The sequence below is a fragment of the Phyllostomus discolor genome, chromosome 6, assembly GCF_004126475.2.
Source record: "Phyllostomus discolor isolate MPI-MPIP mPhyDis1 chromosome 6, mPhyDis1.pri.v3, whole genome shotgun sequence".
NCBI classification, from domain to species: Eukaryota; Metazoa; Chordata; class Mammalia; order Chiroptera; family Phyllostomidae; genus Phyllostomus; species Phyllostomus discolor.
The window spans coordinates 129,093,628-129,111,224 of NC_040908.2; the positions used below are offsets into that span (position 1 = coordinate 129,093,628).

Here is a 17,597-nt window from a genome sequence, read left to right on the forward strand (position 1 = left end):
CTTACTTTATGAAATGCTAAAGGGACTTATCTAAGAAAAGAAGATAAAGAAAAGACATGTATAGTAAAAGGACAGCAAACTCACAATTATTAACAACCACACCTAAAGCAAAATCAAAAGAAACTAAGTAAACAACTAGAATAGGAACAGAACCACAGAAATAGAGGGCACAAGGGGGGGCTAGCAGTAGGGGTGGGAGGAGGAGAGAGGGGGAAAAGGTATAGAGAATAAGTAGCATAGAATGTAGGTTGAAAATAGATAGGGGGAGGGCAAGAATAGTACAGGAAATGTAGAAGCTAAAGAACCCATAAGTATGACATATGGACATGGACTAAAGGGGGGGAAGGTGGGTGGGAGAGGGGGCACAGGGTGGAGGGGAGTGAAGGGGGAAATGGGACAACTGTAATAGCATAATCAATAAAATATATTTTAAAAAATCAAAAAAAAAAAAAAAAGGAGAATGGGAACAGGAGATGGTATGTGGCTGGCATCTCACCTAATACAAGAATATTCACCTAAGTAAACTAAAAATTCAGTATGAATTTCACATATTTATAAGAGTCTTTTATGTGCCAGGTATTTTACTAGGCACCAGGAATATAAAAAAGAGGAGGGTGCAGTCCCTGTCTTAAAAGAACAGCTCACAGTGAAGTCTAAAAGTCATCAAAATAATCAACAAAAGGTATCTATCCCTCTATTTTTTAAAATATGTTAAAATAGCTGTATCTTCAGTCAGTTAATATGAAAACATCCAGGGAACTTCATAAAAACTAAATCCAGCTGAAATTTTTGTAAAACATGCCTAAATATTGAATATTTTATATAAGGATAAAGAACATATATATACATAAGTAAAAATAACAGCTGCCATTTTTTGAAGTTTTTTTCTACTATGCAAAAGACTCTGCTTATGATGAGCTCATGTAATCTTTCCAACAATCTTATGAAGCAAGGACTATTATTACTATTATCCCAGGTTTACAAAGGATAAACTAGGCTCAATAGTTAAGTGATTCGTTCACAGTCACACTCCAGTAAGTGGTTATGCAGAAATTCAAACTCAGGTTGTCTGACTCAAGAATTTATGCTCATTTTTGACCAACCAATTATACTACCCCATGCAGATACCCACTACAAAGCAAGAGGACACTACTTGGACACTTAAGAGACTCTCTCATCCAAGGATGGAGCACTGAGGCTGTAAAGGACGAGGAGACATCACTCACTATGGCAGGGAAGAACAGTATCCCTGCCTTGCAGGACACCATGGCTGTATGACAAAGGTAATGCAGATTTCCTCTGCCACTGCCACTGGGTATGCATTTGAAGCCCATATGAATCTTTCGGAATTAATACAGAAAAATTAAACACAAAGTCACATGATCATTTTATTGAAAAAATTGCCCTGGTAGCAGTACAGAACCACATGGCGAAGAGTTCGACTGAAAGGAAGGAAAGAAGAATGTCCCTACAGAAGACTGCAGGTTTTCTCCTAATACCTGCGATGATGATGGTAGTGGTCGTGATGATAATAAAAGTCCCGCTTTACACCCTGGCTGGCATAGCTCAGTGGATTGAGCGCGGGCTGGGAACCAAAGTGTCCCAGGTTCGATTCCCAGCCAGGGTACATTCCTGGGTTGCAGGCTATAACCCCCAGCAACCGCACATTGATGTCTCTGTCTCTCTCTGTCTCTCTCTGTCTCTCTCTCTCTCTCTCCCTCCCTCCCTCCCTTCCCTCTCTAAAAATAAATAAATAAAATCTTTAAAAAAAAAAAAGTCCTGTTTTACTAGGGAGATGGACCACATTTCCCACTACTCTTGAGCTAACTTTCGGCCAAAGAAAATGTGCACCTTTAAAGAAAAGGAACTATCCCTTTGTCTCCACTTTCTCCATCTTCCTAGATGCAACACAGACACAACAGAGCTAAGAAGTCACCGCACACAGTTTGAAAATCACTGGTCTAACCTGTAAAAGAACATTTGGTATCTGGCTTGTTTTTAGTTACAGCTTCATGTCTGGCATATAACAGTCAATAAACATTTCTCAAATAAACAAAAAAAGAATATACTTATCTGGGGATTCCCCATTTCAACAGATGATTTGTGCACCATATAAAAACACGAGCCTTCCACTAAAAAAGCCCAGGATTCAGATAGTGATGCCTCCAGTTCCAGCTATATAGCCTTGAACAAACCACTTAATGTCTCCAAGTCTCAGTAACTTAACCTATCTTCTATATTTGTTATGAGAAATTAATGAAATAAATAAAGCCTTGCACATAGTATTTGATAAATGGCAGCCATTAATAGAAATTATGCATCCCATCTGTTACACAATTAAAATGCCAGGGACTATTATCATAAAATCTCCTGAAATATATTATGATAACCTGCCCTGGCTGGTGTAGCTCAGTGGATTGAGCGCAGGCTGGGAACCCAAGTGTCCCAGGTTCGATTCCCAGCCAGGGTACATGCCTGGGTTGCAGGCCATAACCCCCAGCAACCACACATTGATGTTTCTCTCTCTCTCTATCTTCCTCTCTTCCCTCTCTAAAAAATAAATAAATAAATAAATAAATAAATAAAATCTTTTAAAAAAAAAAAAGAACAGATGCTCTTTTTAAAAAAAAAAAATATATATATATATATATATATATATATATATATATATATATAAAATGAGAACTTTATCAAATGCTATGCCGTCTTCAAGCATTATGCTAAGCAAAATAAGCCAGGCGGTGAAAGACAAATACCATATGATCTCACCTTTAACAGGAACCTAATCAACAAAACAAACGAACAAGCAAAATATAACCAAAGACACTGAAATTGAGAACAGGCTAACAGTGACCAGAGGGGAGAGGGGAGGGAATTTCAGGGGAAAAGGGTGAAGGGTTTGCAGAAACAAGTATAAAGGACACATGGACAATAACAAGAGGGAAGTGGGGAAGGCTGGGGGGGTGGGCTGGGGTGAGGGGAAAAGGCAGAAAACTGTACTTGAACAATTAAAATAAAATAAAGTAAAATGTATATATGAAAAAAATGCTATAGTGTCTTCAAATATCCTTTGTTCTTCTACCACCACATTCCTCAAACATACAACCTGAACAATAGCACTGAGGGGGGATTTGGGAGAAGGGAGGAGGGTAAAACAGTTAACTTGCATTTTAAAAAACCTTCAGTTTTTCACTACCCTCAGTGAATCATTACTGTTGTTCCCTCTCACTTATTTCCTCTAAAAAAAGTGAGTTTTATTAATATAACCCTGTGAAGACTATGGTTCATTTGAGTTAAAATTATTCGGTAAAACATGGCTCAAAAGAAAAACAAGTAACATTCTTTTCAAATTCCATACAACTGCGTGGGACAATTATATAAAGCATTTGTAAAATTCACTGCAGTCTCAACTGCTATTTTCCATTGCAAATTAATTTTCATACTATAATTTTCCAAGTTCTAACACTTGATTTCTCTATCTCAATGTAACCAGACTTAGTTTAAGTTGGAAGTAACAAAAGACATATTTTTATCTGTAAGCAGATGTCATTAACTATAAACAGATTTTTTCACCTAAAAACTTGACCAAAAACTAGTTATTTTCTTGAAATAAGAATCTTCCATTTCAAATATTTAAATCTTACTTTTTCTTTAAGGTTATTTATTTATTTATTTTTAGAGAGGGAAGGGAGGGAGACAGAGAGAGAAACATCAATGTGTGGTTGCTGGGGGTCATGGCCTGCAACCCAGGCATGTACCCTGACTGGGAATCGAACCTGCGACACTTTGGTTTGCAGCCGGTGCTCAATCCACTGAGCTACACCAGCCAAGGCTTAAATCTTACATTTTAAATAAACTACAACAATAGAATATTTGCTTGATGGAGAAAAATAACTTGAGATGTCAAGTTCCCAAACAAATTGTTTTCTTCCAAAAGAAAAGACCTAGAAATGGCTCTAGTTGACCCAGCTTAAGGTGCTGTAGGAGTAACTAGAAGCGAACCTTTCCCTGGGACCACAGAGAATAAAAGACTTGCTTCCACTATTACTCAGCCATGGATGGATGGGAGGGAGGAAGGGAGGGAGGGAGGGGAGAAGGAAGGAAGGAGGCTTACCATTTGCCACAAAATGGATAGACCTAGAGGATATTATGCTAAACAAAGTAAGTCAGGCAGAGAAAGACAAATACCACGTTTGATTTCACTTACATGTGGAATCTAAAGAGCAAAATAAACAAAAATAGGAACAGACTCATATACAGAGAACAAACTCATGGTTGCCAAAGGGGAGGGAGGGTTGGGAGGCTGGGTTAAAAAAAGGCAAAGGAACTAAGAACGACAAATTGGAAGTTACAAAATAGTCACAGGGATGTAAAGTATGGCACAGGGAATATAGTCAATGATATTGTAATAACTATGAATGATACCAGGTGGGTACTTGCAATATCAAAGGGAACACTATGCTGTACACTTGAAACTAATGCACAATCATATTGAAAGTAAACTATAGTTAATAAGTAAAATTAAAGAAGACATACTTCCAAAGGAAGGGAGGGTGGGCAGAAAATTAATATATGTATTTTAAATGTGCAAATCCTTTGACTTAGAAATCCCACTTCTAGGAATTAAAACTTACAATATTATTGTATGCCAGACACTGTTTGAATAATTTACAAAAATAAACTCATTTAATCTTTAAAATCAACCTCTATAAGGTAGGTACTGCTATTTATTATTATCCCATTTAATAGATACAGAAACTCAGACACAGAAAAATTAACTAACATGTCTAAGGCCAGAACTACTAAAAGATAAAACCCAGGAAATCAAACCCAAATCATCTGGCTCCATCCCATGCCTTTATCTACTAATCTTTACTTACTGCCTCTCTATTTACTTGCTCCAAGAAATTAAAGATGAATTCAAAGAATTAGCTAGGAGGATTCATCACAGAATTATTTCTAACAGCAAAAATTTAAAATAACCAAAATGTCCAATCATAAGAAATTAATTGGCCCTGGCTGGTGTAGCTCAGTGGACTGAGTGTGGGCTGCGAACCAAAGTGTCACAGGTTCGATTCCCAGTCAGGGTACATGCCTGGGTTACAGGCCACAGCCCGCAGCAATTGCACATTGATATTTCTCTCCCTCTCTCTCTCTCTCTCTCTCTCTTTCTCCCTCCCTTCCCTCTCTAAAAATAAATAAATAAAATCTTTTAAAAAAGAAATTAATTTAAAAAAGAAAAGAAATTAATTGGTAAAATTATTATATGTATATTAAATTGTTAAAGTGAAACACTTTGTAGCTAATAAAAAATAATTCTGTAATACATATCTAGAATATGAAAAACTACCAACACTATAGTTAAGTTTTAAAAACAAAGACTGCATAAACAAAAACGGTGAACTTGTTTTGCAGGAAGTAAAATAAAAATGACACCTATAGGTGTGTATGGATTCACACAACAGTCTCTGGAAAGTTACCTGTTAAAATGTCAGCAGTGCACCACTCCACACCCACTAAGATGGCTACAATTAAAAACACAGATAACAACAAAGGAGTAGAAATTGCAAAATCAAGGAGAACAATCTTGATTCCTTAGGTGTCCAACCCATGGCCCAGGGGCTGCATGCAGCCCAGGATGGCCATGAATGCGGCACAACACAAAATCATACATTTATTTAAAACCTTTTTTTTTTGCTCATCAATTTTTCTTAGTATTTGTGTATTTAATATGTAGCCCAAGACAACTTCTTCCAGGGTAGCCCAGAGATGCCAGAAAGTTGGACACCCCTGCTTAGGAGAACGGCTAGTACTTCACTATGGTTGAGGGTAAGATGAAATATTCTCACTATAGTTAAGGCTTACTTGTTTGCCAATTACCAACTGCACACAAACTTCCTGAAGTCTTCAATAGCCTCAAACCTCAGGACACACAAGTACAATACAAATAACTCTAGGCAATGTGGTGATTTCACCATGCCATTTCTTTAAAATTATTCATTAAAAATAAACAATCCCCAGTGAGCCTCTATGTAACATCCACAAAGGAGAAAAGACCAGATATACTGTTTTGTTTTGGCTTCTAAATTAGATGTACTGGTAACTAATTATTATTTAATAATTAATAGGGAAAACCAGACCCATTACACAAGAGAGTAAAAAGAAAACAACAGAACAGACAGCTTTCAGAAATCACTCCTTCAATTTAACTGTACAAATTAAATCAATATTGGGGCTTAAACTATTGGGTTTTTTAAACTACTTCAACTAACATTCATGCCTACTGAGTAATAAAAATGGTATCATTATTTGTTCAGATTAAATCAAACAGGAAAGATTACAAAGCATTAATTAAATACAAATAGTAACACACAGTTCTACAGAACTTTTAAAAAGCTACAAAAAACACAATGCTTATTTAGCTGTGTTTTGATCTGTACTTGAGTGCTATGACCATGTTTCTGTCAATGTTGGAATCATGGATGGGAAACAGGTACAAATACAAAGATATCCTTTTCCCATGCTTTCGTATGTGCCTCTCCTTTTCTCGTGCTGAATTCTAATGCAGCAGACCAGCTGGTACTGTAGTTAAGTCCAGCAGGTAAGAAATGGAATTATTTCCTGAAGCACAGTCCTGGTATAATCATCCAGAAAGGACTGCTCCTTAGACAAGACACTAGAACCAGGAAAGGGGACCTTAGATACATCTGACAGGAATGGACTGTCTGACCCCCGTCTAAGGCCTCGACTTCAGGAGACGTGTTGAAAGGAAAGGTAACCTCCTCATAGGACAGCAGGCCAGAAACTAGGTAGGACAGTATCCTTTTATGAAACCACAGACAGATAAGGAGTGAACTGTCACTTGCAAACCAGATGACTGATGAAAAAGTCACTCTCTGTCCTCATTACCCTTTTGTCTTTAGAAAAGTCCTATTTCAATGTTCCCACCTGTTTCAGCTGTGTCAGCAAATAAAAGGGAAATAATTGGGTGGGAGGTAGTTATTTGGGCCAGAATGTTAGACTCCCACAAGAACACTAGAGAAGTAGAAGAACTGAAGCTGTGAGTCAAGCCAACCCTCCTGAAGTGCTGGCTTTCCTTCCATTGCCAACCTTAGAAGACTGGGGTTTCATTTTATTAAACACCCAGAGGTACTACAGTCAAGAGTCAGCAACTTTCTGTAATGTTTGAAGTTTTTGTAACAAGTACGTATTATTACTACAGTACATAAAATACAAAACAACTTAGCAATAGGCAGGTCAGTCAAAGTAGGAATACACTGATACACCAGAACCATAGCAGTATGAGTCAAAACTGGGTAGAAAAATAGATGCTCAAAGTTTCCAATCCCCTGGACAGAAGAGTTCAAGAGCCAAGCAGTAAAGATCAGTCAGAAAGTAGGTCTATAAATAGGTAGTAAACTCAGAATGTGAGAAAACCAGACCACCAGTATGAAATCAAAGGCAATTAACCTGCTTCCTATGAAAACAAGCATTCCCCAAGGTAATACCCCACTTGTGCTCCTGTTGAGAAAGCACAACACTGCTTAAAAGAACTCAGTGGCAATAGATTCCACGAATAAAAAAAAAAGTTATTTTACTCCCTACGAGCCTAATTCTGTGTCAGGATAACTTGGCGGTATGATACCCATCTCCCTATGATATCCAGCTTACATAATGTAAAACTAAAATATTTTAAGTTATTTGTAGAATGTATTAAATATTGTTCTAGCCCTGGCCGGTATGGCTCAGTTGGTTGCACAACATCCTTCAAAGTGAAAGGTTACCAGTTCAATTCCTGGTCAGGGCACATGCCTGGGTTACAGCTGGCCCTGGGTTGGGGAGTGTGCGAGAGGCCATCAATCAATGTTTCTCTTACACATCGATGTTTCCTCTCCCTCTCTTTCTCCCTCCCATCCCCTCTCTATAAATAAATAAATAAATAAATAAATAAATAAATATCCTATACATTTTTAAGCTCTCTTTGGACTTCACTATTTCTGCAATTCAATTGAAACATGTCTTATTAAGCACTAATCAGTCAGATACCTTGCAATATAAACAACTAGTCTTTTTATCCTAAGAGAAGGCACTCCAAGTTTTCCAACCAGATATCATTACCTCTCAATATCAGATGACTCAAACAAATGGTCTTAATCTGCTGCCTCCACTTCCTATCCTTTCTCCTGCTTAAGTTTTTGCAACTTGGTTTACAATACAACATTCCAGCTGAAACAATTCAGGAGTAAGACTATCCTTTACATAAATTCTCAAAAGACAGCATGCCGTACCGGAATACAAATGTCAGAAAACCCCTAGTCCAGGACTTGCCACTCAACAGCTGTATAACCACTCACAAGTAACAACGGGGGTAAGGGCATTAAGAAGTGTATTGGTTCTTATCCCTAAATTGGGTTAAATTAGATGATTGATACAGTAAACTCCCAACTCTAAAATTTTATGAAACACAAACATCTTCATTAACTCCACATTTCAGTGATCTTTATCTGCCACACCTGATACTGAGGAATATTCCCTCACCTTTTTTGAAAGAGAAAACACGGATTTATACTGGTTATACCATTCATGCAAACATACAAAGTTAGTCTTTCATGTAAAAAAAAAAATCCAGAGGTCAGCTGTAACAAATCCACTATAAGTTATTAGGTACCCAGATTCTATGTATGGCTATGTATGAGCCCTTATTTATATGATCCAAGTTGGCTGCTGGAGCTCCAGTCTTTTATCAGAAAAGAGATAAGCTAGGAAGGCATACTCTCATCCTTTTAGAATACTTTTGTGATACTATGCTCATCATTTCCACTTACATCCAAGTAGCCAGAACTTAGTCACACATTTAATAACTGTTAGAAACCTGAAAACAGTCTCTCTTGTGCATGACCAAATATGCTGCCAAAAATCAGGGGTTCAATCACCATGGAGGAGAATGGCCACTTGGGAAACTAAATGTCTCTCCCAAACTCTTCAACTCATTCTTCTCTGGTATTGCTTATTTTCCATTCTATTGACAAGTGTTCCCCAAAGCTCAGTCCTTGGTCCTCTAATCCTGCCTCTACTCCTACTTTCTGAGGGCACTCACTCACAGCTCTTCCCACTCTTGTGACCCTCATCTTTGTATACAGCCCTTACCTGTCCCATCTTTTGAAGTCTTCACTTGGATGGCTATAACATAAAACCCATTTTCTTCCAAACCCACAAAGACAAGTAAATAATTTTAAGAGAAAAACATTCAGCCCTGGCCAGTGTGACTTAGTTGGTTGGGCGCTGTCCCACAAAGTGAAGGGTCACTGATTCAATTCCTGGTCAGAACACGTGCCTGGGCTGCGGATCCGGTCCCTAGCTGGGGCACATACGAGAATGATGTTTCTCTCTCACACTGATGTTTCTCTCCCTTTCTTTCTTTCTCTCTTTCTTTCTCCCTCCTTTCCCCTCTCTCTAAAAAGAAATAAATAATTTTTTTTAAAAAAGAAAGAAAAACATTTTCAATCTTCTTACTTAAGTCATGGCATCACAAATACCCCAGGTTTGGAATTCTGAGGTCACCTCTGACTCCTCTTTCCATAAGCCATGGAAAGGTCATACTGAGCTTCTAAAAAAGAAAGAAATAAGCCCTGGCTGGCATAGCTCAGTGGATTGAGCGCGGGCTGGAAACCAAAGTGTCCCAGGTTCGATTCCCAGCCAGGGTACATGCTTGGGTTGCAGGCCATAACCCCCAGCAACCACACATTGATGTTTCTCTCTCTCTCTATCTCTCTATCTCCCTCCCTTCCCTCTCTAAAAATAAGTAAATAAAATCTTTAAATAAATAAATAAATAAAAATAAAAAGGAAAGAAATAAATAGTGCTATATGAGCCTAATATAGCATCTGACCTGGGATATGTGTTTATTAAACTGGCTTTGCACACCTCAACACTACTGTAATGCTCTAAAGTCATTACACTAATTATCAAGTCCATGAACCTATCTGCTATAGACTAAATATTTGTGTCCTCCCAAAATTCATATGTTGAAACCTAACCCCCAATGTGATGGCATCTGGAGATGGGATCCAAATGATGGTATTTGGAGGTAATTAGGGCCATGACAACAGAGCCCTCGTGAACAGGATCAGTGCCCTTATACCAGAAACCCCAGAGGACTCCCCTGACCTTCCACCATGTGACAACGTGGTGAAAAGAGGGCCGTCTATGAGTCAGGAAACGAGCTCTCATGAGACCCTGAGTCTGACTATGCCTTGATCTAGGACTTCCCAGACTCCAGAACTGTGAGAAATAAATGTCCTTTGTTTAGGCCACTCGGTCTGTGGTAATTTGTTACTGCAGTCCAAATGGACTATGATACTATTTTTAGTCATCAGTATACATGACATCTTCAGAACTTTTTTTCTGTAACTTTTAAAAAAAAATTTATTTTATTTTTTTTTAGAGAGAGGGGAAGGGAGGGAGAGAGAGAGAGAGAGAAAAAAACAAAGATCGGTTCCCTCTCCTCCGCACCACAAATGGGGACAGAATCTGCAATCCAGGCTTGTGCCCTGACTGGGAATCAAACTAGCGACCTTTTGCTTTGTCGGATGATATCCAACCAAGGCACATCACTCAGAGCTTCTGGCATTTATTCATCATTTTCTCCTCAAAATTCTCTACACCCAGGGTGTTTCCATGGTACCACACAATCTTGATTCTCTTGCATTACCACTGACCACTCCTGTTCCGTTTCCTGGCTGCTACTGCTCTATCTACCTCTTAAATATTGAATTTTCTCTGGGTTCAATTCTTATGGCACTCCTCTTTTCACTCTATGCATATATCTTGAACAATCTCATTTTTTTCTTTATATCTGAAAATCAGCTGGCTACTGGTAATTGCAAGTTAAATTCATAATCTTCACTTCTTTCCTCACCTCCTGACCCATACATCTAAACTAAATAGCATCTCTACCTTGGTGACAGACAAGCACCTTTAATTCAACATGTCCAAAACTAAGCTCAGCATCCCTTTCCCTCATTCAAATTCACTTCTTCTCTTGAATTCCCTATTTGTGTTCACAGTTTCCTCACCTACCCAAATTACCCAGGTTACAAACTTTATTATCCTCCATTATTCCCTCTCTTTTACCTCTCACATCCATCCATTACTAAATTTTGACAAACTGAGTTTCCCAATTATTGTAGAATCCATACCTTCCTTTCCATTCCCACTGTAAAAGCTCCTGAGTTTTCTCACATTGGTCTTTCTCCCTCCAGTCCACTGCCTTTCAAGAATCCCTACTTTTCAACAAACCTCACTATCAACAGAGTCACAGCTAAATTCAATAGTCTGGTATACAGAGCTTTTCACAACCTTACCCCAACCTGCTCCAATATCAAAGCTTACCTCAGTCCTCATCCACAGGACACCTCTCTCCATCCCTGGAACAAGACGTTCACACACGTACATGTTTTTCTCTCTGCCTGTAATCTCCTCTATCTTCCTTTCCATGGGGCAAATGCTTACTCATCCTACAGAACTTGGCTTAAACATCACCTATCATAAGAAGTCTTCTTTTTCCCTCAGCAAATTGGGTCCATCTTCTTCATTTACCATCAGTTATGAGTATGTCAAGGCTGTCTCCATTGACTACATCAGAAATAGAGTCTTACACTTTACTCATTTATTTTTTGTTCTAGCATTAGCACAATGCCTGGGAATCAATAAATATTTGTCAAATCAATAAATCCCAAATGGTTCTTGACAGTTTGCAACAAATAGCAACCAAGAAATCCCAACTACTTCCACACAGAATGGAGGATGGGGCGGAAACCCAGGCTGACTATGAACTACAATTGTTCAGTAATAACCAATTAACAATTTTTAAAATGTCTCAAACTATGGTATTTCAGGTACTGTACATAAATTTACCTTTTAGCTTATCTCATTTAAACAGCTTAAGTAAAACTAATAAAATATGTGAAAAATATTTCAAATGGTTTCTCTAATATATTTAAGCAGGTTGATATGAAAATATAAGAACCTCAAATGATTATGATACTTGACTCCAAGTTAAATGTCATCTAGATGGATGGATTAAATCCTAAATGTACTGATGGACAGTAGAAGTAAACAAAAAAAGAGGAAATAAAGGCTTATCAAGGAATTAAACCATGTGGTCATTAGTAATTTTTCTTGGGCAAATCTCAGTAAAAGTAGAAGGAAGAAAAAAATGACATCCTAATTATTGTGCCATAGTACATATGCAAAATTGGGAAGATAAAGTTCTGATTTCACATTATCAAAATTAAACTGCCATAAAAATGTGAAACATAGTAAGGATAACAAGAGGCTGGATTTTTCACTTTAAGAGAAGAATATTAAAAATATGAAAAGTGAAAAAACTAGGGAACCTGAAATGTTGGCCTGAAATTGGAATTATTGGTATGAACTCACTCTTTTTGATATATACAGATAAACAAATTATATAGGTACAAATGTGCATGTGAGTATGTGTACATATATAAACTTCCCAGCTCCATCCATTAAGAAGGCCTGGGAGCAGTAAAAACTGATAAAAACACTGACACTGAGATCTTTAGCTTCTGTCATTCTCCTCTAAGAGGATCCAGGGTTCCCTAGAGAAGTAAATGGCTGATTCCAGGACGAAGGCAAGGACAATACAAGATAAGCCCAGAATATATCCCTGTGTCAAAAAGTAAAGACCCATTCGAAGAATGACAGGGACATGTCATGAGGACACAGCAACCAGCCAGAACGGGCTCTCACTGGCCAAATGAGGGGCAGTTTGAACATCAAAATAAATAGTAACAAACTATAATCCACTAAAAACTATGAATCATACAGATATGAACAAAGAAATACCTTAAAAGTTTGATGAGGAACAAGATATGTACATAGTTTCCAAGAAATCCTCACAAAAACTATTAACTACTACATATTAACTTTCTAGTGAAGAAGCCCAGCAGGCATTGCTTATGTCAAGTAGTCGAAGTGAAAACCACCAATAATGGGACAAACTGAACTTGTGCACCTCCTAGCAGGATGTAGTGTGCATCCCTTCCATAACATTCCTGCCCAAGTACCAACGTAACCTGGATGTGTCTGATCAAAAAAGAACAGATACAAATTGCGGGGCATCCTACAAAATAAATGCTTTGTGAACTTTAAAAGTATCAGGGTTATTAAAGTCAAGAAAAGATGAAGGAAGTGTCCCAGATTAAAGAAGACTAAAGAGACTTGACAAATTAATGTAACACATAATTCACACTGGACCCTTTGCCAGTAAAAAAGTAATGGCACAATTAACAAACAAAACTTGAACTGCTCAGAGAACTGGATGGAGTACTACATCAGTGTTAATTTCCTGATTTTGATGATTGTAATGTGAGTATATAGGAGAATACTTGTTTGTAGAAAATGCACACTGAAGCCTCCTGGGGTGATAGGACATCAACAAGGTCAGCAGTTTCCTCTCAGTGGTTCAGGGGAAAACTATTCTTTGCACCAGACTTGCAAGTTTTCTGCAAGTTTGTGATCATTTACAATTTTTTTAAAAAGGAGAAAAAAACAATGTCGCTAAAAATGAAATTATGTTAAAAACCAACTGTGGTTCTCAATACTGTTAGTCTTCCTAAGAAAGAAACACCAGACTATGCAAAATTACTAGGAAATAATAAACAATATTTTGGAGCCAGAAGATACTTTACATAGCCAAACCCCTTCCCTTAACAATTAACTGCAATCAAGTCATGAGCCAGGTAAAAGGTTAAAGAATATGAAAGATTCCCATTAAAGGAGATTATTAGGAAAGGAACAGTAAAAGGAACAGTGGACCAAGAGTGGGTAGAACAATGGTATTCTGGCGCAACAAATAGCTGTAACCATCAGCGAAACACAATCTCAGCATTTCCTCTGAAAAATGAAGGGACTGTCAAGCTGAAATCTAAAATTCCTTGCAAATGTGCAACCAGAATTACCCAGAAATAGATGTGTTTCCCCAGCTCAGTTATTAATGATGCTTAGCTATACGGTAGCACAACAGAATACAAATACAAAATAAACGTGCGTGTACCCTGAATTCTCTTAAGTTGCAGGAGTTTGTTAAATTAAAATGCAACGCGACTGTCCAATTGTTCCTTATGAATAAAAATTTAAGACGAATGAAAAGAACAATTAACAGATTCATTAAAATGCAACAAGAGCACCTTCAATAATCTGTCTTTAAAAAGATAGTTTTCAGATTAATTCTAAAATGCCCGTCACACTTGTCCTGAAATAACAGGGCGCATTTCCTAGAAATGTTTAAAAGTGCAAGGATCCTTTCCTCCTCCCCAGTAGTACCACGCGTTCCTTGGGGCAATGACTAGACCGGCCCGCAAGGGCACAAGGATGAGGCAGCACGGGACTCTCAGCACTTCCTTTTGGAGAGGACTGCCCCCCGCGTCACTCGTTACTCACTCAGGATGCAGGGCAGAAGTTTATCCCAGAGGAACTTAACACAGTTGGCTCCCGCCCTCCCAGCACTGCGGTCCGGGCCCAATCCCGCCCGCACCAGGGCGCTGCCCTAGGTACTCAGCCCCTTCCAGAGCTAGGGTCGTAGCACCCGGACTCGCTCACAGCTGGCCCAGCTGAGCTGCCGAGGGCCGGGGAGGACGCGGCCTCTTCCCCTCCCCCGCCCCTCGTGCTGGTCCCTCACGCCCACCGCGAAGCTCAGTAGGGCCAAGAAGGCCGGACACCGACCACCAGCTCCGACGCAGCCGGCCAGGCTTTCCACGCCTTTCAGCCTGGACGCCCGACCCGGCAGAACCCACTGGACAGCAGCCCGGGGGCGGGGAGGCCCGGGGGCGGCGCCCGCCCCACACCCTTACCTGGCTTCTCGTGATCGTAGCCTACTACGATGAAGTAGTCGGCCAGCCGAGCCATGGCCGCCGCCGCCGCGCCCGAGAAGCGGGTGCCCGTCGCCGCCCTCGCCGCCGCCGCCCACCGGGCCCGGGAGGGCTCAGCATTTTCCCTGCAGCAGCAGTAGCGGTAGCGGCGACGCTTCAGCCATGTTTGACAACCGAGCCACGCTCTGCGCCTGCGCCGCTCCTACTCCCGCTCCTCCCCCGCCCCCACCCGCGGGCTCCCGAGCGGGAGCCCCGGCGGTGAACCCACCCCCCACCCCCCGCGGGTGGCCTGCACCGTTGGGTTTGGGGAGTGGGCCGCCCGAAGTATTCCAGCCACGTGCGGCCACCGCAGCCGCTCGACGTTGTTCACTTTGATAACTGGCTGCTCCTTCTTGGCTCACCTCCACCTCCCCCTCCTCTATTTTTCGTAAAACAGGGTGTTCTTCCTTCCGCCTCCTCTTTCAGGATTCGGTGAGAAGCAGGGATGGTTAAGGGGGTCCCCTGGAAAGTTTGCTGCTTCCCTTCCCCCACAAGACGAGATTCTCCCGCCCTCAACTGGAAGCGTGGAATTTGCACCGCCAGGGCTTTTGCTGCAGTTTCCTGTTTATGTTGTGTACATGGGAATTTTAGGAACATGCCACCCAGCAGGCGGGGGAGGGAAAGGGTTTTGCGCAATCTCCTGAGACGCCTCGGACTAAAATGCTGGGTGGGCTGGGGGGCGGGTGGCTGGCCAGGGCTTCCCCCGGAGCCTCTCGGGCGGGGCTGGATTCCACCGAAGAATGCGGCATCCCCGGGATCCTCCTGAACTGGCTGGAACCTAGAGTCCGAGGGAAAAGGCTTGTCTCTGCAGGGAGCCCCTCCCGCCGAGTTTTCGCCCCTCCTGCAGTCCCAGGGCTCTCTGGTAGCGGGATCAGGTGGTGATTTCCAACTTCCCTGTTCAAACACGCAATACAAATGAATTAATGAGTCTCATCATCTACCCTAAGAATTACCTAGGTCACTTTATTTTATTGCTGCACCTTAGTGATAATTTCGAATTCCGCTGGTGAGACACCCAGATGTCTTTGTCATCTGTTCATTTTTCATGAAGTTTTAATAGCAGGATATGTTACAAGTGATAGACTAAAGTTTGGAGAATCTCCATGGTTTCCAAATGTGATCATCTTCACGATTGCTCCTTATTGATTGAGGATTTAACCCTTACAATTTACATATAAAAGGTATTATTAGCAAAGTGGTAAATGCTTAACAAATATTTTTAGTAAGCAAATGTACAGTTTCTCCAGCTACCAGGAGGAAGCTGCAATGGCTGGAACTCTGAACTGGGTGTCCAGAGGATTGGTGTCTCAGCTCCTGAAAGTTTACAGTAATTGAACATTTCCTCTTTCTGTGGCACACCTTCTTCAGGAAGGAATACTTGAGCTGTAGGAATGTATTTGCAAATTGCTTGTTGTCAAACAAATCACCCTGATTGCCGGGATGGAGGTAAGATAACATTGATCTTGAAAATAATTGAATTGGCCCTGGCTGGCGTAGCTCAGTGGATAGAGCTTGGGCTGCAAACCAAGCATCGCAGGTTCGATTCCTAGCCAGGGTACATACCTGCGTTGCAGGCCATAACCCCCAGCAACCACACATTGCTGTTTCTCTCTCTCTGTCTCCCTCCTGTCCTTCTCTAAAAATAAATACATAAAATCTTTTTTTAAAAAAGAATTAAACCAAAAAAGCTTCAATGGCTCCTCATGTAAGAATCCTCTCTATAACTTTTCCTGAAAGCTCATCATCATCCAACCTGATCACTGTCAGTAAAGAGTAGTGTTACTTTCCTTGGGAGGCAGCATGTTCTGTTTAACAGCCCTTTTTCACTTTTTAAAGATTTTATTTATTTACTCTTAGAGAGGGGAAGGGAGGAAGAAAGAGAGGGAGAGAAACATCAGTGTGTGAGAGATACAAAAAATTGCCTCTCACACGCCTCCAGCTGAGGACCTGGCCAGAAACCCAGGCATGTGCTCTGACTAGGAATCAACCCAGCCACTCTTGAGTTCACAGGCCAGCACTCAATCCACTGAGCCACACCAGCCAGGGCTAACAGCCCTTTTGTTGGTTCTCAGGGATGGAACCCACAACCTAGGTATGTGCCCTGACTGGGAATCAAAACTGAAATTTTTGGTGTATGTGGATGACACTCTGACCAACTGAGCCACCCGGCCAGGGCTAGCCTTTCAGATTTTTAAAGAAGTTATCGTGTTCCTTTCCCAAGTTACTTTTTTTTTAATTAAGGTGGAATTCACATATCATAAAATTAACTATTTTAAGGTGTACAGTGCAGAGGTATTTAGCTCATTCACAATTTTGCACAGCTATTGCCTCCATCTAGTTCTGTTATCAGAAAGGGGACCTGGACCTAAGCAGGTTTGTGTAGGGTCAGTCAGTAGTATGTGGGTTCTTAACCTCATGTAGGAAAGATTTAACAACACGAGTCCAGATGATTTTTAGAGGATGTTTATTAAAGGTGGGGACAGTACCCTAACTGATGTGGCTCAGTGGGTTGGGCGTAGTCCTGCAAACCAAAAGGTCGCTGGCTAAATTCCAGGTCAGGGCACAAGCCTGGGTTGTGGACCAGGGCCCTGGCTGGGGACATGCAAGAGGCAACTGATTGATGTTTCACAGACCCGTGTTTCTTTCCCTCTCTTTCTCCCAACC

At 40.5% G+C, this 17,597-nt stretch overlaps 1 protein-coding gene across 2 annotated transcripts in view; it reads right to left on the minus strand.

The window, feature by feature from the left end:
• Positions 1-15,075, minus strand: part of SBF2 (SET binding factor 2) — a 432,668-nt gene extending 417,593 nt beyond the window's left edge. For both annotated transcript variants that reach the window (XM_028514405.2, XM_036029007.1), the window contains exon 1: positions 14,877-15,075. In XM_028514405.2, the coding sequence (XP_028370206.1) occupies positions 14,877-14,931 (55 nt within the window). In that variant the 5' untranslated portion in view covers positions 14,932-15,075. The remainder of the gene's footprint in view (positions 1-14,876) is intronic.
• Between the last annotated feature and the right edge of the window lie 2,522 nt (positions 15,076-17,597).